Consider the following 20,735-nt stretch of genomic DNA (forward strand, 5'->3'; position numbering starts at 1 on the left):
AATCTCTTGCACCAGTCTTTATTTTCTCTCAGAATAACGTCCAGGTCGACTGTGACAGCCGTAAAACTACCAAGATGTCGAATGTATCTTACCACATCTCCAACCTGTTGGAGAAGATGACATCCAGTGACAAAGATTTTAGGTAAGACAGTGAACAACTTGTGCGCCTGACAGTGAGATGACACTTTCTGGCTCTCTTGTCATGACACAATGACTGTCATAATGTATTTATATTTATATGACTTTACTGCATGGCACAAGGCAGAGTTTTAGTTTGAGATAATTTGATTTAAGACAGACTTGTGTAATAATCACATACTGAAAGGAAAGTCCTCTTTTAATTCTATCTCTCTGTGAGTGTGTGTGTGTGTGTGTGTGTGTGTGTGTGTGTGTGTGTGTTGGTGTGTTGGTGAGTTAGTGTTATGACAACATCATAAAAACAGACATTTTAATGACTCTCTCTCTCTCTCTCTCTCTCTCTCTCTCTCTCCCTCTGTGTGTGTGTGTGTGTGTGTGTGTGTGTGTGTGTGTGCGTGTGTGTGTGTGTGTCCAGGTTCATGGCTACCAACGACCTGATGCTGGAGCTGCAGAAGGACAGCATTAAACTGGACGAGGACAGTGAGAGGAAGGTGGTGACCATGCTGCTGAGGCTGCTGGAGGACAAGAACGGGGAGGTGCAGAACCTGGCTGTGAAATGGTACACACACACACGCACACACACACACACACACACACACACACACACACACACACACACACACACACACAGAGAGAGAGAGACGTTGTTTGTAGAGGAATTGGAGCAGACAGCTCTGACATGAATTGTGCAAAGGGGGTGCAGTATAGGTTTTATATAAGTGGACAACTTCAAATTTCAACTTTATTGTACCGATGGAAATTTGGTTTGCAGCCAGGGTTTCAAATACTCATAAGAACACATAAAACAACATGTAGTAAAGGCGTCATATAAATAAAAAAACATTGAAACCAAAAAATAACTCAGATAAAACAACAGATCAAGGACAAAATAGAGACACTCCTACCATACTGAAGTATTAAAAGCATATGAGTGAGTCCCAATCCAAGTAAAGTGTCAAGAAGAACCAGTTCACATTACATCAAAAGATTATAATGACAGTGTATTTAAAAGCTCTGGGGTCCTGTGTAGCTTAATGGATACTGGATGGCACTAGCATTCATTCATTCATTCATTCATTTTCTTTCCTGCTTATTCCTATTCATCCTATTCCTACTCAGTCATGGGGAATTTGGAGCCTATCCCAGCATGCATTTGGGTAGAAGGCTGGGAGACACCCTGGACAGGTCGCCAGTCCATCACTGGGCGAACACAGATGGACACACACTCACTCACATTCACACCTCTGGCCAATTTAGAGTCTCCAGTCCACCTGACCTGCATGACTGTGGACTGTGGGAGGAAAGCCAGGCGAACACGCAAACTCCACACAGAAAGGAATCGTGCTGTGAGGCGACAGTTTTAACCACTGAGCCACCATGACACTAACAGTGCCAGTAAAATGTACTGCTCAAGGTATTATAGTTTAGCCACTAATACCTTCCGGTCCCTCATGCGGGACCATCAGTACAAACATGTCTCGCAGCCAAGCTTTGTTCAAACCCACAGAACTTCATTTTAAATTCTAGTCAAGATCCCAAGGTTTCCAAAGATACCAAATATGTCAGGCTGAATTACAGGCTCATGTGTATAAAATGATGCACAAACATCTAGATTTTTTTTCCATTTGCTGTAATAGTTCAGTCATAAAAAAATGGCATCTTGGATTTGAATATTTCCCTCAATATAAGCAGCTAGAGCTTCAGTGAAATGTTGGAACGAGCAGATACAGAATATGGATGAGACATTGTTGTACAGTATGGAAAAAGAAAAATTCTAACTTTGAAGTTACTTAGGAAATTTGAGGGGAAACTCAGGGTGCAAGTGGTTAGTTTAGCTTAGTTTATTCAACAATTCAGATATATATATATATAAAAAAGTTTAAAAAATCATATGAAGACATTGTCAGGGATAGAACGACAAAGTCCCAGAATTATTTCCATCGTGGTCTCTGTTGTTCCTTCAGCCTAATGACAGGAATCACAAGAAGAAAAAAATATATAATGAATAAGCTAAAATAAAATAATGACAACATAGCAACATATAAGGCCATTCCTGTGTGCAGTTTGCATGTTGTCCTCATGTTTCCTCCACCTAATGTGTACTGGGACAGACTGCAGCCCACCACGACCCTGACAAGGATTAAACAGGTAGAGAAAATGAATGAAATGTTCTCTGGGTGTGTTTGTTTTGTAGCCTGGCCCCTCTGGTGAGCAAGGTGAAGGAATACCAGGTGGAGACGATGGTGGACACTCTGTGCTCCAACATGATGTCCGACAAGGAGCAGCTGAGAGACATTTCCAGCATGGGACTGAAGACCGTCATCGCTGAGCTGCCGCCGTCTTCCTCAGGTGAGAGCGGACGTGACCTCACACATCGCTGTTGTCATGGAAAAACCTTGTATCTCTAATTTTGGTGATTTTCATATTTTAACTTCAGTTGAAAGATTACATGCTCCTCTGTGGGTTGAGACATTTCTACGACCCTTTGGGCTTATGGAACCTTTTGAAAACCCCATTGGATAAACTCAAAAATTAATGTCGACATTTTGTATATACAAGGTTTTCACCCGACAGCGAAGATATGCTGCCTTTAAGTGCTCCTACTTTTGAGTTCAAAAGTCATAAATACAACTTATTGTGCATTCAAGTGCTTTTGGTTGGATGTAATAGTTGGAAGTAGTGGTTGTTGTTGAAGGAGAGAAAATGCATATCAGACTTTAATGTTTTAATTCATTAATTAGCCAAAAGTTGTATATTTGTATATTATTCTATACAAGAGGACAACTAATATGCACAAAAATGGCAGCTAAAAGTTAAACAAACAATGAAAATACAGTAGAAACATACAGCATTACTAATTATTTACACAGAATGCCAAACAGAAATGTATAATAGTAAAGTACATAATTTTTCCAGTAATTGGTGACACAACTTCCATGCTCTCTGCAATTTTTCCCTCAAAACACGCCCCCTAAATGTCACATCTCAACAACTTGGGTGTCATAAGAAACTTTGATTATCCCAGTCGTATTTACCACTTTGTTAGGTCATTCATGTGCACTGAAGTCGTAATTACAAAATTTCTGACTGCACTTGAAGACACCTCTGTGTCATACTGTGAGGGAAGGAGAAAGGTCTGTATGAAGCCATCGCCAAGCGGGAACAAAGATGGAAAAACAACATCTAGACAAAAATTGTCAGAATTGTCTGATATCTGTATTATTGTGCCTGTGGTGCATTTTTGTTTTGTTTTGTTTTTGTATATGCCCCCTATATTTCTTGTTTGGGTTGCCAGTTGGGTTATTGTGTTTGTCTGGGTTGCCAGGTTTGACCCTGACAGCCAGTGTGTGTAAGAAGATTACCTCCCAGCTGATTGGTGCGATGGGGAAACAGGAAGACGTGTCAGTTCAGCTGGAGGCCCTGGACATCCTGTCGGACATGTTGGGAAGGTAATGATGTCACCATACATCTTGTCTGATATAGCTATGTTGACAGACAGCTTGATCTCACTGCAATTACCAGGGAATCTTATGCAAAGCTGTGCATTCTGTTTTAAGCAACCATTGAAAAATGTAATGGTGACCACTGTTAGGCAGTCAGTTAGCACAAAACACTAAGATGCCCATTGTCAGACAAGTAACCTCCGACCTCTATCAGCTTCTATTGGACAGTAGGATTTGCAGCAAGTTTCTGTCACCCTGGACTCTGAACTCTGAACCCTCTCCACCTCCTGCAGATATATTATGGTCATTTTGTGTTATGGGGCAGCGAAGATCTTAAAAACTGTAAACCTGGTTGTCAAGTAGGCACCTCGGCTATTTTTCTACGTTGTCTGATTCTATGTTGTGAAAAAGAATCAGGGCTGATCTCTGTTATGATGATTGAAACGTTTTTTGGGGTTTTTCCTCCAGGCTGAGTGGTTCTCTGGTCAGTTTTCACAGCTCTCTGCTCTCCAGTCTGCTGCCTCAGGTAAGAGACTGAGACTCTCTTGACCTGTGAACCAAGCAGCAGTGTGTATGTCATATTTATTAGTACTAGTAGTAGTAGTAGTAGTATTAGCAGTAGAAGCATTACTGTTAGTGTTTAGATAAGATCAACTTTATTGAAACCCAAAGAGAAATCTGCTCATCATCGCTAAAGGAGATGAATAAATAGGCAACAAAGGATAAAAATAAAAGTGCAATTAGATGAAAAATAGTAATCTAGATCTAGATTAATCTCATCATGATGCTTATACTTTCTACTGACTGAGAAGAATTGTCACTGTGACGGCTACTGACAGATTCATACATTTACACACTGTATGTCTGCAGGATGTGTAAATGTGCATCGTTGGCTTTTCACCTTGTCAGAGTTACTTTTACTACTGTCAGATTTAGTATTACTGTTAGTGTTGTTATTATTATTAGTAGTAATAGTAGTGTCTGTGTGTTCTCTCATCTCATTAATCAGCACAGGAATGGTGGTGAGGAAACACTCCATCTTTGCTCTTATTTTATTGTATTTTATGTTTTTCATTAATTCATTCATCCATCCAACCATTCATCCTTCATCTGTCTGTGTGTCCATCTGCCCATACAATCATCCATCTATCTCACTATTCATTCATTCATCCATCCATCCATCCATCTCACCATTCATTCATTCATTCATTCATCCATCATTCATCCATCCATCCATCCATCTCACTATTCATTCATTCATGTTCATTCACTCATAAATTCATCCATTCCTTACCCATCAGTTAACCAGCCCCAGAATGGCAGTCAGGAAGCGCTCCATCTTGGCTCTTGGCCACCTGGTGCCTTGCTGTAGCCCCGCCCTCTTCTCCCAGCTCACTGAACACCTATTGGTCGAGCTGGCCAAGGGCCCGCCCACCTCGATGACGAGGACCTACATCCAGTGCCTAGCAACCGTCAGCCGGCAGGGCGGCCATCGAGTCGGTGAGATCTGTTGCTTCATACGCTGCATTCAGGTCATATGGGAACAAAATTATCTGAATGACTCGACGGTTCAAAGCAACAACTTGGAAGAGTTTACAGAATTCAAACTCATTTGAAGATTTAATGCTGTGATTTTAGTTTACTGTAGACTTTTGTTGCTCCTGATCAGTTTTTTCATACCTAACACACTTAGGGAGTTGTACATTTTAATTCATCAATAGCAAACTAAACATTGCAGTGGGAACCATAAATGAACAATCCAGCAAGTAGTTGTGTGTTGCCATGGTGTTTTAAGAGCTTTGATCACAAAATGGCATGTGATGAAAATTGTCTGTTTTAATTGTTTTATTTGAAATTAATATTTCATTCTCTGCACTTGACTGCAAATATTTCCTTGTTGGTAATGTCAGAATTCAGTAAGCCAGAGAAATCAGATTCTAAGACCAAAGCCCTGAATTCCCAAATAGTGTTTACCACAGAAAACTGATGTGAACAATATTTTTAAGTAGGAAGCTTTTCTCTACTGTATAACATGAATGCAGCATTGTATTTTTTATGTGTCCATTCTGTATAACACATTTCAGTTTAGGTTTTTCTCAGCAGTCCTGAACTAGTATTATTAAATAATTATTTGTGTTTGTTTTAACTTCCTTAGAGTACCAGGTGGGTGGTGTTTACTGCAGCAGGACAATACAGATTTAGATACACACTCAGCGAATATTATTCTTTCATTTGCCTTTGTGTGTGTGTGTGTGTGTCCTACAGGTGAGCATTTAGAGAAGCTGATTCCCATGGTGGTGAAGTTCACCAGTGTTGAGGACGACGAGCTGAGAGAATACTGCTTCCAGGCCTTCGAAGCATTCATACGCAGGTACACACACACACACACACACACACACACACTCTCTCTCTCAATTACTCACTCTCTCTCTGTTGATTGACAGGTGTCCAAAGGAGATGTCACCCCATGTTACCACGGTGACACAGCTGTGTCTGAAGTTCATGACCTTTGACCCCAACTACAACTATGACGACGAAGAGGAGGAGGAGGAAGATAGCATGGACATAGAGGACGGGCTGGACCAAGGTGTTTTTGAGTGTGTGTGTATGTGAGAGAGAGAGAGAGAGAGCGAGAGAGAGACTATCTATCTATCTATCACAGTGGAAATTAAACTAATTTTATCTAATCTAATTTAATTTAATCTAATTTAATGTTATCTAATCTGATCTAATCTAATCTAATATAATCTAGTCTAATCTAAACTAATCTAATCTAATCTAGTCTAATCTAATTTAATGTAATGTAATCTAATGTAAACTAATGTAATCCAAACTAGTCTAATCTAATCTAATCTAATCTAATCTAGTCTAATCTAATTTAATGTAATGTAATCTAATGTAAACTAATGTAATCCAAACTAGTCTAATCTAATCTAATCTAATCTAGTCTAATCTAATTTAATGTAATGTAATCTAATGTAAACTAATGTAATCCAAACTAGTCTAATCTAATCTAATCTGATCTGGTCTGACTGATCTAATCTAATGTAATCTAATCTAACCCAGAGTCAGACGATGAGTACAGCGACGATGACGATATGAGCTGGAAGGTGCGGCGCTCCTCCATCAAGTGCCTGGAGGCGTTGATCTCCACGCGGCGGGACCTGCTGCTCTCCTTCTACTCCTCCGTCGGCCCCGCCCTCCTCGCCCGCTTCAAGGAGCGCGAGGAGAACGTGCGGGCGGACATCTTTGCTGCGTTTGTGACGCTGCTGAGGCAAACGCGGCCGGGCTCGGGTCACCACAGCCTCATCGCGGCCGGCTCGGACCAGGGGGTGAGCAGGGAGGAGGAGCCGGCAGTCGCCATGCTGAAGAAACAGGTGCAGGATGATGTTTCAGACAAGTTCACATTTATTCACTGCAGTCCCACAATGCTTCCCATGGTTCTTTCTGAATGCGAGAAGACGAGTATGGAGCAGATTGGAGTTTTAGTTCTACAAATATTTCAGTCAGAGCTGCTCAAGGGGCAGAAATAATATCATTGGTTGAGTTAAACTTAAGTGGGCGGAGCCAAAGAACCACAGTTTTCCGGTAGTGAGAGGCAAAGTCTGACTGAATTTTGTAGCATGTCCTCCATTCGCTGTGTAGTCCAAAATCCCCATGGGACATATCAAAGTGATTTCTCTTCAATGTGAATCTATGTGATTCTTTTTTAGAATTGTCTTTTTGTTTATATACTGTATTTAATTGTTCATTTAATTTATCTCTTTCTTTCTTTTTTTCCCCCCTTTTGATGCAAATGGACTATTTATTTGTAATCTTGGCACCACTGGAAAAGAGGGTCCCAACCCCCAGTATGTCTCCTGAGAACTAAGTAAAGGTTGAATTAATTTGCAAGAAACTTTTTGTATTGATTGTTGCTGGCGAAAAGCTAATTGTTTGGGAAAGAGGACTGCAACAGCCATTAGCTAGTTATCTGCCGGTTGTTATGATTGGCTAAATATATATGAACAATAACAATTATAACAACTGTCCAGTTTAATGCTGTGAAAATGTTAATAATTTGAATGTGGGGGCGCCCCGGTGGCTCAGTGAGTAGAGCGCGTACCATAAGGCTCAGTCCTTCCCGCAGCTTCCCTTCCTGTCTCTCCCTCACTATCTCTCTGTCAATAAAGCACAAAAGGCCAAAAATAAATCTTAAAAAAAAAAAATAATAATAATTTGAATGTGCAGCACAGTCAGGAGCTCAAACTCTGGCATCGAAAAACAAAAGGTAAAGGAAGTTGCTCATCACTGCTATTGTAGTCCACTTTCCCCAATGATTGGCAAAAATCAATATAAGTAACTAAAAGATCAAAGTAACTAAATGAAAGTAACTAAATACTCACAATGGTGATGTTGGTAGGTTTATTTTAACACCTGGAACAAAATATAGTACACCTGGATATCTGTTCAACACAGCCCATTCATATTTTCCAGAGGGATTTGGACTACACACCAACTGGCAGAGATGCTAATCTATGGCATGCAAAATGATGCAAAACAATGACTTCTGCATACGCCCTCTATCAATGTAAGATAGATGCAGTTTGGAAATATGATGTGCAGCTTCTACAGTGGCTGCCAAACACAACATGCTTCTCCCAGCTTGTACATTTGCTGCATTGCAATGTGACATTTCAAATAGAAACAAAAACAGAAGCACAAATATTAAATTGGCTGGCGATGGAGTTTGGGAATAAATGATAATAAACACACAGTGATGTATGTGTGTGTGTGTGTGTGTGTGTGTGTGTGTGTGTGTTCTGTCCCCAGGTGCCGGTGATAGTGAAGGCTCTCCACAGACAGCTGAAGGAGAAGAGTGTTAAATCCAGACAGGGCGGCTTCTGCCTCCTCACTGAACTGGCTCACACACTGCCTGGAGCGCTGGAGCAGCACATACCTGCCTTAATACCTGGTACACACACACACACAGACACAGACACACACACACACACACATTGATTCCAACCTTCAGTTTCTGACTTTTTCTCTTTTGCTTTTTCTTCCTCTTTCTTCCTCCTTCCCTCTCCAAACCTCTTGATCTCTCCTTGTCTTTTCCTTCATCTGTTTCCTTCTCTTTCTCCTTCCCGTCCTCCTGCTCTCTCCTTTTTTTTCCCCTTCTCCCTTTCTTTCTATCTTCCCTCCCTCCAGGCATTGTCTTCTCCCTGACAGACAAGGCCACCTCCTCCACCATGCGGATCGATGCTCTCTCCTTCCTCCATGTCCTCCTCCTCTCTCACCCTCCTCAAGCCTTCCAGACACACATGCAGGTTCTTCAAACCCTTTTATGTTTTTGCTGCTGGGTTTTTGCAGGGTTACACACACAAAGATTGCTGAAGAGTAGGACTTGTGGAAAATAATCTTGTTGCAAGTGTCAGACCCCAGTGTAACTCAGACTAAAGGTTTATTTTGCTCCAGTAGTTAAAACAATTAAAATAAAAACAGCTTTACAGCATCCAGACACATATATAATCGTGTTTGGCTGCATCTTACTGTCAGTCAAGCAATCAACTTTATGAAACTTAACTTAACTTCTTCAGTTTAGTGACTGACTTATAGGGATGAGACAATATATTAAAATTCAATATATCACAATGCAAAAATGCTTCAATGCGTATCGTGAGGCAGAAAAATGAATTGTGATATTAGCTCCATTTTATTCTGCTGTAGTAATCACAAATGAGACGCTTGCCCATCACAATTTCACAAGCTCTCCATCCAAATTATATTATTGTCACTTTGTAATAACATTTTAAAATTGTTGTTTACATTCTAGCGAGCCAATGCCATCGCTAGAAAGATCAGTGACTCATAAATAAACATAATTCTGCACAGTCAGACTTTGTCGTCATTGATCTTTTATTTATTGCATCGTATCGTGGTCGTATTGAATCATGAACCCCATGTCCCGTCTGGTGTCCCTGCAGGTGCTGGTTCCCCCGGTGGTGAGCTGTGTGGATGACAGTTTCTATAAGATCACCTCGGAGGCCCTGCTGGTCGCCCAGCAGCTGGTCAGGGTGATGAGGCCGCTGGAGCACTCCGCCGCCGCAGGAGGCTTCGACCCCAAACCCTTCGTTAAAGAGGTCAGATGGGTTAGGATGGGCTGGGTTGTTACTGTGTTGTGTTCTGTTTTTATTGTGTTCTGTCCTGTTTTGTTCTGAAGTGTTCTGTGCTGTTCGATGCTGTTTTTTTCTGCGGTCTTCTGTTCTATTCTGTTCTGTTCATTCCTGTTCTGTTCTGTAGCATGCAATTCTGTTCTGTTCTGTTCTATTCTACTCTGCAGTGTTCTGTTCTGTTCTGTTCTGTTCTGTTCTGCAGTGTTCTGTTCTGTTCTGTTCTATTCTGTTCTGCAGTGTTCTGTTCTGTTCTGTTCTGTTCTGTTCTGCAGTGTTCTGTTCTGTTCTGTTCTATTCTGTTCTGCAGTGTTCTGTTCTATCCTGCAGTGTTCTGTTCTGTTCTACAGTGTTTGTTTGTGTTCTATTGTGTTCTTTCCTGTTCTGCAGCATTCAATTTTATTCTGTTCTGAAATGTTCTATTCTGCAGAGTTCTGTTCTGTTCCATTCATTGTTTTTGTCTATAATTGGCAATGGCTATACTTATGAAGTGATAAAATCTATTGTCATTATAAACACTAGAAAGACCAGTGGATTTTAGGAGTCTAAGAGGAGGCCAACAAGCTATGGAGTAAATATAATTCTAGGTTCTTCTTCTGTGTGTGTGGTTTTGAAAATCTAAACACTGATTTGCAGTGAAAGTGGAGGGACGTTTTTGAAGCTGAGATATTTCAATTCTAAATTGAAAACACCCATCAATACTTGGTGCTTGTCGTCTTAAAACTTTCCCTTTTTTTCCAAGCTGTTTTCTGGGACCCTGAAGAGGCTGAAAGCCACAGACATCGACCAGGAAGTGAAGGAGAGGGCCATTTCCTGTATGGGTCACATGGTGTGTCACCTAGGCGACCATCTGGGGGCGGAGCTGCAGGGCGTGCTGGCCATCTTTCTGGACAGGATGAAGAATGAGATTACCAGACTGACAACAGTTAGGACCGTCACGCTCATCGCCGCCTCGCCCTTAAAGGTGCTGTATGACTGGGTTTCAGACTTTTTAAAAATTTTGTATTTAACCTTTATTTAGTCATGCAGGTCAAAAAAGTCTTTCCCAAGTGAGAATTGGCAAAGAGAAAGCAGCATCACGACAAACATAGAAGGTGTGGACAAACATATAGATTAGATTAGATACAACAATATGCATACATACAATTTTCATTTGATACATGCATATTTATATATATAAATATATGCATATTTTCAAAATGTGTTTTTTTTTCTTGTGACCCAGACCTGATCATGCAGACTTGGGTAAGCTAAAAAATTAAAATGCTCACTCCTTCTGTTGGCTATTATACAGAAGCATATTGCATTCACCTGAAAAAAAAATCTTTTCTCATAATTCTGAGAAAGGATCTCTTGTCAGAATTACAAGATAATTAACTGAGATGAGAACTTTTCTCAGAAATACAAAATATTATCTCAGAATTGAATTATGAGAAGAGATGTCATTAAAAAAAAAGTGGGCTGAATCTTTTTTTTTTTTCAGGTGAATGCAATACGCGTAACTCATGAGCTTAAATAATTCATTCAGTCAAACTTACATTGGTCTTGGGACAGCTGGGTCAACATGACATAACCAGTATATTAATATTAAATTTGTCTCACCAGTCGAAATCCTTCAGCTGTTGAAACCACCCAGTTTCTCCAGAATAGTTTGGAGACGCCGTCAGATCTTCACACAGCCAATCTTTGGGATGGAATGGAATTGCAGAATCTTTCTATCTCCAATGCTCCCCTCCTTCTCCCTCCCTTTCCCCCTCTCATTCTCTATTCAGTGTTAATTTCCTCAATAAAAAAAAAAGTCAGAAAATACTAGACCAACAGTTTGTCTTTTTTTGGTGACTGAAAAGTAACAAGACTTCTCCCCCCCCCCTCTCTCATTCCCTCTCTCCTGTCCTCCCTCCTTCCCTCTGTCTAACCCTCTCTCCTTTCATCCCTCCCTCCCTCTCTCCTTCCTTCTCTTCCTCCCTCCCTCCCACCCTCCTTTCCTCCCTCCTTCCCTCCCTCTCTCCTTCCTCTCTCCTTTCCTCCCTCCCTCCCTCCTTTCCTCCATCCCTCCCTCTCTCCCTCCTTCTCTCCCTCCTTTCCTCCCTCCCTCTCTCCTTCCTTCTCTCCCTCCCTCCCTCCCTCCCTCCCTCCTTTCCTTCCTCCATCCCTCTCTCCTTCTCTCCTTTCCTCTCTCCCTCCCTCCCTCCTACCTTCCCTCACTCCCTCCCTCTCTCTTTCCCTCCCTCCCTCCCTCCTTCCCTCCCTCCCTCCCTCCCCTGCAGATCAACCTGTCCTCCCTCCTGCCGGAGGTTTTGTCTGTGTTGGGTTCTTTCCTGAGGAAGAACCAGCGGGCTCTGAAGCTCGGCACCCTGGCCTGTCTGACCGCGCTCGTCACCCATCATGCCGCCGGCGTCAAACCGGCCGCGCTGGAGCCCGTGCTGACCGAGCTCCCTGCCCTGGTGGACGAGAGCGACATGCACGTGTCACAGGTAGGAGGAGAGAGGAGAGAAGAGTGTTGAATTGATCTGAGGGTCAGAAAGATAAGAAGAATACTTTACTGGACAGTTTACATGAGCACACTGGAGTTTGTCCCGCCTTATATTCCTCCTAGATACACACACACACGTTCCTCTACATATACTGTATGTATTTTGTCCAAGAGGTAAAGAGAGCAGGGTCGCTTGTAAAATAATTCGGGTTTGCTCAAGGGAACTTCAGCAGAGTTTGCAGGTGATGTAGATGTAATATCAGCTGTCTTTCAGTTGGTAGTTCACATGCAGCAAAAAAACGTTTTAAATGAACACTTTTCAAGATAAATGTAACTTTTACTACACAAACACATACACACACACACAATTTGTGAGAAAAAATGACACCAAAGATGATTGGTGAACAAATGACGATCATCTCTTTTGTTTGGTGTTTTAGGTAATCTGATGTTCATGCAATTTAGATGTGAAAAAGTAGTCAGACCCTTAGTTTAAGGGGATAATGGGGCTATTAAGCAATATGTATGTGCCCATTCTTTGAAAAACAACTGAATGATATCAATATATCCAAAATATTTTTTTTCCAGGTAGGCATAATCTTGCTGACCTTTGAGATAGCATCAGTAGTCCTATAACATAAAATGTGATATATCCATATTATCCTACTATAAAATGAGGAAAACTCTGTCCTTCTGTCCGTCTGCATCCATTTTGCTCCTCAACGGGTTGGCCAATCAATCTGAAACTGCACATGGGCATTGAGCATTGGCATAGGCAGGGACTGACGAAGCTGATTTTTCAATTTTCCCAAATTTACGCTGTTTATGCGCATTTTTGGCAAGTCTGCACATAGTTGTGGCGCACGCATCGCCGGGTATGGACTAGTCATATCATATTTGTAATATTTTGCCTGTTTAGGTGTCCATCACCTTGCTGACCTGCATGGCCAAAGTCTGCCCCTCCTCGCTGGCTAAGATCGGCTCCTCTGTGCTGCCGGGGGTGTTCAGACTGGTCCACTCTCCGCTGCTGCAGGGCGGCGCGCTGGCAGCCATACTGGAGTTCCTACAGGCGCTGGTGCTGTCCAAAACCAGTAACCTGGGATACAGGTGAGGAGGTGTGGGGGGGGGAGCTGTGTGTTGGCTCTGTTTAGGTCCAAATGTCCCCACAATAGAATAATAAGTATAGAAAACCTGCAAAAGTGTTTCTGGACATTGCTAGGGAAACTGTTAAGGGTTAGGTATTCCAGTAGTGTGTGTGTGTGTGTGTATGTGTGTGTGTGTGTGTGTTTTCGGGTTTGACCCTTATGGCTTTTTGAAGGCCGACACAATACCGATATTTTTAGTTTGAAGCTGCCGGTAACCAAAATTTTGTGCTGATATTCAAAATGTTTCATGCCCTGAAATAAAAAAAATCTAGAGTCCGTACGAGTGCCTCATAAAAGGCCAGTAAATATTTATTATAAATATATAGGCAAGCTGATATATCGGCCTGAGCCCAGTGTGTTTGTCCTCCTACCAATCAGAAGAAGAAACGTTACACTGAAACCTCTGAAACATCTGAACTGTTTTCACATCTCTCTTTCTTTTACTCTGTCTCTTCTACCCCATTTCATTCTCCCCCAACTTCCTGCTCTCTGTCCTTCTCCCTCGTCCCCCTCTCCCTCCTCTCTCCCTTGTCCTTGCCCCCACACCCCCACCCTCTCTCTCTCTCTCTCTCTCTCTCCAGTCAGCTGTTGAAGTCTCTCACTGGGCCGTTCCACAGCTCATCCCCCCCTCCAGACAGCCCCTCCCTTCACAGACAGTCCTTCCACTCTGTCGCTCGCTGTGTGGCTGCACTGTCCTCCGCCTGTCCCAAAGAAACACCAGGCATGGTGTCCGGCCTCATACAGGAGGTGGGGGGGGGGGGGGGGGGGGGGGGGGGGGGGGCTGGAGGAGTGTGTGTGTGTGAGAGAGAGAGAGAGAGAGAGAGAGAGAGAGAGAGAGACAGATAGACAGACAGAGAGAGAGAGAGGGAGAGCAAAAGAAAGAGCTACAACATTACTGCACTCTGCTCTTCTCTATTCTGCTCTCTATTTTGCTGTATCTACTCTGCTCTCTATTTTGCTGTATCTACTCTGCTCTACTATAATGTGCTCTATTCTATTCTAATTATTTCCTATTCTTTCCAATTTATTATATTCAATTATATTCAATGTATTGTACTTCACTTAATTCTATTCCATTCCAATTAATTCTAATTTATTCCAATCTATTGTATTCCAATTAATTCTAATTTGTTCGATTCTGCTCCACTTAATTCTATGCGACTGTATTTGATTCTATTCTACTTAATACTATTCCATTCCAATTAATTCTTATTTATTCTATTCTATTCCACTTTATTCTATTCTATTCTCTCCTTTCCTCCTCCCCTCCCCTCTCCTCTCCTCTCCCCATTACCTCTCCTCCTCTCCTCCTCCTCCCCTCTCCTCTCCTTTCCTTTCCTCTCCTCTTCTCTCCTCCTCTCCCCTCCTCTCCTCCTCTCTCCTCTCCCCTCCTCTCCTCTCCTCCTCTCTCCTGTCCTCTCCTTTCCTCTCCTCTCCCCTCCTCCTCCTCTCCTCCTCTCTCCTCTCCTCTCCTCTCCTCTCCTACAGGTAAAGAGTGCTGGTTCTCCAGAGTCGGCTCGTGTCTTGGCTCTGCTGTGTTTGGGGGAGGTGGGGAGGAGGGGCAGCCTGGGAGGCAGTAAGGAGGTGCAGGGAGTCATCCTGGAGGCTTTCTCCTCCACCAGTGAAGAGGTGAGACTTAACACCAAACATGAGTGTGATGGTGTCTCGATTATTGTGTGCTATACATTAGGCAGTTGTAAATGACATCACACGTTTGTTTCAGAAGCCTTCCAGTTTTAACACTTCTTAACTGCAATATAAGAACATATACCTTACAACTCAAACAGTATCGCTCCGCCTTGAACTATGAATGGAGTGAAGCAAGCAAGGATGTTTATTGCTTATTATTAAATTATTTATTATTAAATTATGAAATAATGTACTTATTATTAAAGCGTGTATCTTTGTATAATGTTTGATACTGTTGTAAAAATGTAAATGTTGTATAAAAGCAATAACATACTTGAGGTTGTGCTATATCGCGATTATTGGCACTGGTGTGCTGTCTTAAATCAGCACACTTGTGTAAGTTAAGTACTGTATGTGTTGATGTATATTAAGTATGTCATAGCTTAAGTAAATTATCTGGACTAAATATAATTCCACCTCTGTTTTTCATTATCTTAAAGCCATTTTGATCTAAAGGCTTCTGCTTAAATGCTTGAAATGTGTTTCTTAGTCAAATATAAATAGTGAAGTTGATCCTATGTATGAATTTCTTTCCAAAGCCTTTGCCTTTCCATCAAGGCAAAGGGCGGCTGCTTTAAAGAATCTAAAATATAAAATAGTTTTGATTTGTTTAACACTCTTTTGGTCACTGCATAATTCCATTTGTGTTATTTCATAGTTTTGATGTCTTTACTGTTATTCTAAAATGTGGAAAATAGTAAAAATAAAGACAAACCTGTGTGTCCAAAATTTTGACTGGTAGTATCAAATGAAAGATGAATGAATAACTTTGTCCGCTCCCTCAACAACTACGGTTGATGTGTCATTGAGTCAAGGCACTTAACCTCTAATTGTTCCAATGGAGCCTGGATAAATTAAGGTAAAAAAGGAACTTGACTTGATTGACTGCTTGCCTTTTCTATAACAACTAATATGTGTTTTCAGGTGAAGACGGCTGCCTCCTGTGCTTTAGGCAGTATGGCAGTAGGCAGCCTGAACGACTACCTGCCCTTCCTGCTGAAGGAGATCTCCTCCCAGCCGAGGAGACAGTACCTGCTGCTGCACTCCCTCAAAGAGGTCATCAGGTGTGTGTGTGTGTGTGTGTGTGTGTGTGGTTTTCTTTCTCCTCTTTTCACGTCTCCTCTCTTCCTTCCTTCCTTATCCAGTGTTTCCTCCCTTTCTCTCCTCACCTCTTTTTAAATGAATCATTATTCAAAGCTGCAGCAGGCAACAAAAAATTAGAAAAAAAAGCATTTCAATTGTGATTTAGGCTGGTAAAATGGGTGGATTTTTGCATAAAAACTTGCCTACTGCAGCTTTAACCAGAAACAATGAATTCTCCTCTCTTCTCCTCTCCTATTCCCCTTCCTCTCCTTCCTTCATACATGTTTTCCCTCTCCCTCCCCTTCTCTCTCTCTCTCTCTCTCTCTCCAGTGCCTGTCCAGCCTCTAGTCTCTCGCCCCATGTGGAGTCTGTCTGGGCCTTGCTGTTTCAGAACTGCCAGTGTCAGGAGGAAGGGACCAGGAACCTGGTGGCTGAGTGTCTGGGAAAACTGACCTTAGTCAACCCTGCACAGCTACTGCCCAGGCTGAAACAGCAACTTAAAACCGGTAGGATGTGTGTGTGTGTGTGTGTGTGTGTGTTAGGATGTGATTTCCATTCTCTGTGCCAGAAAATGTCACCTTAACTTAAATATGCTCTAGACAAGCTTTTATGTAAAGAATAATTTAGAATAATTTCACGCTAATTATGAAATATTTTTAAGCTTATAACGAACTCTTCCTGTCTCGTCCCGCTGCAGGTTCTCCTCTCGCCCGCAGCACAGTGGTGACAGCTGTCAAGTTCACTATTGTGGACCAGCCTGCTCCCATAGACTCACTGCTGAAAGACTGCATCGGTAAGACACACACACACACACACACACACAGACAGACACAAAGACAACGCACACACACAAACTCAAGTCTACAGCACTGATGTCATCTCTGCGCGCCAGGTGACTTCCTGAAGACGCTGCAGGATGACGACATCAACGTGCGCCGCGTCACCTTGGTGATGTTCAACTCGGCAGCCCATAATAAGCCGTCCCTGATCCGTGGTCTCCTAGCAACGGTGCTGCCTCACCTATACAAGGAGACCCAGATCAGGAAGGACCTCATCAGGGAGGTACTGAATGTTTTTAGGTCTGATTGGCTGATTCACATTCAGGTTTCTGCAGCAGGACCAAACAAGGCCTGGATGAGCTTATGCTTCATTTATCCATCTTCATTTTTTTAGTTTCAGCAATCTAGCAAGTATCCTGAATTAGTACAGCAGCAGCAACTGCACACTATTGATTCTCAAAACTTGTACTAGGGTAGTGTAACCCAACCGGGGTTAGACTGTTTATATCTGCAAACCTTTTAATAAAAACTATATCTTTTTTGAGGGGGCGGGGGGTTGATAGATCATTAGTAATAAAAGAAAAAAAAGACTAAAAATAGGCTTTTTAACAAAAATGTTCAACATTTTCTTTGCGTCTTCAGGTTTTTGTCTTCTTTTTGACTTGATTTGTTTGCATCCCTGAGAATACAGTTCTGGGGGAAACACTCAATACTTTTTGGATTTTTTTTAGGTATGAAAATAGTCAAATTGAAATATATTGAACATCTGCACAAAATATCACCTATCGTCAAATTGAATCCAAAACTATCGGTATTGGTATCAGCCTTTAAAAACCAATATTGGTTGAACCTTAAACCTAATTACCTGATTTGGATCAGAAAGTTTCCACAAAACTCTTTCAAAGTATTCCTTGCCAGACTATTCCGTGCATGGTTTGATGTCTGAAAACTTTCTATTTCTGGTGTGAGTGTGCATACTGTATGTCCGTACTACATCAACGTATCTCTGTGCACATTTATACATCTGTGTGTGTGCGTGTGTGTGTGTGTGTGTTGCAGGTGGAGATGGGTCCGTTCAAACACACGGTGGACGATGGTTTGGACGTGCGTAAAGCGGCGTTTGAGTGTATGTACACGCTGCTGGACAGCTGTCTGGACGGGCTGGACGTCCTGCTGTTCCTGGACCATGTAGAGGAGGGGCTGAAAGACCACTATGATATCAGGGTGGGTGGGAAACACACACACACACTGATGCACATAGCACTTATACACACACAGCATTTCACATTGTTTTATCTTCTCGCCTCTACTCCTGTTTTTGCCTCCGATCTTCCACTTATTTTCTCTGCTTTCTCTCCTCTTTTCACCCTTTCATGCTTGTGTGTGTGTGTGTGTCTGTGTGTGTGTGTATGTGTGTGTGTGTGTATATATATGTAGATGCTGACCTTCCTGATGCTAGCCAGACTGGCCTCTCTGTGTCCTGGTGCTGTTCTCCAAAGACTGGACAGACTGGTGGAGCCGCTTAAAGCCACCTGCACTACCAAGGTACTAGATGCATGCACACACACACATACACACACACACACACACACACACACACACACAAATGCACACACACAAGAGACAAACTCACATTCACAGACAGCTAAAAGCTGCCTGCACAGCACACAAACATACATACACACACGCACACCCACACACACAATTGGTTCACAGAAACACACACATATGCACGTACACACACACACACACACACACACACAATCTCTTACGATCCAATAATACATATATAATACATATAATAATACATAGAAATTAAACTCCATAATCAATTCTTAATAATAAATAAAGTATAATAGTGTTTTTTTGCCCTCAAATTGTATGATTCATATGGATTTTAGGAGTACATTGAGAATGAGCATGACTCTCTTCACTAAACTAAACATACCCCCCCCCTCACACACACACACACACACCCCACCCCACCCCCCCACCCGCAGGTGAAGGCCGGCTCGGTGAAGCAGGAGTTTGAGAAGCAGGAGGAGCTGCGGCGCTCGGCCATGCGCGCCGTCGCCGCCCTGCTGGCCGTGCCCGAGGTGGAGAGGAGCCCCAGCATGGCCGACTTCGCCAACCAGATCAGAACCAACGCGGACATGGCCTCCATCTACCAGAGCGTCCAGGGAGGGGAGGGGGGGGGCTTGGGTCCCGCCGAGAGCATGGACACCAGCTAGACTCCGGTGTTGGAAGACTTGCTTTTTCTTTTTTTGTTTTTTATAGACTGGGTTTAAGCACAGTAGATAAAAGTATTCAGGGTGTTTTTATGATAACACAGTGCAGTTAAAAATTGTGATGCAATTACAGCTACATTTGGAAAACAGTACATTTTACAGCAGATAAACTTTAAACCGTAACCTTAGAATGCAGTTGTGAGTTTCAGGTCCTTAAAGAGTAACTAAACCCCAAACTCACATCTGTGAAAAACCTGACAAATCTGTGTCAAAAGCATGCTACCGAAGTGGCCGTCTGCTATTGGCTGATCTTTGGTGCCAGGTGATGTCACCACCTGTTGTACTAAGGTGACATCACCTGGCACCAAAAATCAGCCAATAGCAGATGGCCACTTCGGGAGCATGCTTTTTACCTTCAGATGTCAGTCTTTACACAGGTTTGGGGTTTAGTTCCTCTTTAAATTCAACATTGGGCTTTTTAGTATGTGAATTTACTTCACACCAAAGAGACATTTGATGATAACGACGCCAAAGACGATGTTAATGATGAAGATGAGGATTTGACAGTTTCCCAGACATGAATGAAGCCTTGTTGATGTCACAGTGCCTTCTGCAGCCATTCTGTGTCCTTCCCAGTACAGATTGGGTTTAATTCAGTTGGGGATTCAAAATGAAGTACAAGCTAACCAACCTTTTCTTAATGGTATCTGGCAGTCTATCTGTGCTAGCTGTAATGGATTTTTCACACAGGAACTTGCAACAGAAGTACATTGTGGAACTAATTTGTCATAAAATAGAATGTTATTTTGCTTCTCAGGGCAACAACACTAACAGAAATAATGTTATCTGCCTTTTACAAAGACTAGTGCAGTGCCCGTTCAAAACATGCCTGTTCGGAACGGGCCGATTGCTTGGCCTCCAGTATTGCTGCTTGCAGCTTTCTCGAGAACCGCTCATCCAAACAACTTCACACTCGACACTGCGCTTCCAGTCGCTTGCTTTGAGCCCCGCTGCTGCACAGAGCGCTGTTCGCTTGTTTATTCAAAGTTTATTAATATTGAACGTGTCGCGTGTCCAATCCGACACTGCACGTCCTTGGGTCCCCAGCAATACACCCGCCAAATGTGAAGTAGATCGGACGAACGGTTCTCGTGATATGTGAAGGACACACACACAGACAGAGATTCCTTGCTTTATAGTATGATGGAAATGTGGTAAATTTTAACCATTTCTTATCAGAACAGACTATCATGTCTCATATCACACGAGAGTGAGAAGTGACACACTGACTGTCTGACAGGATGGGGCTTTAACCATGTTTCTGAAAGCAGCAGCAGCAGATTTTTCAGATAGTAGAAGAGTTTTCAGGTTGTTTTCATATTTTACTGGTCAGCCTAGTTTCAGATCCTTGTCATTGACACCAATTTATAATATCGATCTCAGGCTGGAGTTTCAAGAATGCCTCCATCTCAATTTGGAAACTAAAATCAAGGTGAAATTGAAATTTAATATTTTTAAGAAGAGCCATGTGAGCCTCGATTTGAGTTGTAACACTAGAATTAACATATTTTCATTGTTACATTTTTCCATCATATCTTTATTGAA

General features: G+C 42.3%; 1 protein-coding gene across 1 annotated transcript; it reads left to right on the forward strand.

Annotated features, from left to right (window-relative positions):
- The first annotated feature begins 65 nt into the window (after nt 1-65).
- cand2 (cullin-associated and neddylation-dissociated 2 (putative)) lies at nt 66-19,133 on the forward strand. The gene is made up of 24 exons (XM_078283599.1): nt 66-142; nt 554-697; nt 2,333-2,487; nt 3,464-3,587; nt 4,050-4,107; nt 4,883-5,081; nt 5,847-5,952; nt 6,026-6,168; nt 6,648-6,958; nt 8,394-8,535; nt 8,772-8,890; nt 9,548-9,703; nt 10,476-10,697; nt 12,001-12,207; nt 13,126-13,313; nt 13,933-14,098; nt 14,840-14,980; nt 15,965-16,104; nt 16,454-16,629; nt 16,821-16,916; nt 17,016-17,185; nt 17,962-18,126; nt 18,340-18,447; nt 18,903-19,133. Exons 1-24 carry the CDS (start codon nt 75-77, stop codon nt 19,131-19,133), a joined length of 3,735 nt encoding a protein of 1,244 aa, XP_078139725.1. The 5' UTR covers nt 66-74.
- Nucleotides 19,134-20,735: the final 1,602 nt, after the last annotated feature.

The sequence above is a fragment of the Centroberyx gerrardi genome, chromosome 5, assembly GCF_048128805.1.
Source record: "Centroberyx gerrardi isolate f3 chromosome 5, fCenGer3.hap1.cur.20231027, whole genome shotgun sequence".
Lineage (NCBI taxonomy): Eukaryota > Metazoa > Chordata > Actinopteri > Beryciformes > Berycidae > Centroberyx > Centroberyx gerrardi.

Bases quoted from the DNA above. Each gene is read 5' to 3' on its own strand.
- cand2 (XM_078283599.1), top strand. From the start codon at position 75: ATGTCGAATGTATCTTACCACATCTCCAACCTGTTGGAGAAGATGACA. The intron at 6,169-6,647 runs GTGTTTTTGAGT...AATCTAACCCAG, and splicing joins AGAGGACGGGCTGGACCAAG to AGTCAGACGATGAGTACAGC. The intron at 12,208-13,125 runs GTAGGAGGAGAG...TTGCCTGTTTAG, and splicing joins GCGACATGCACGTGTCACAG to GTGTCCATCACCTTGCTGAC.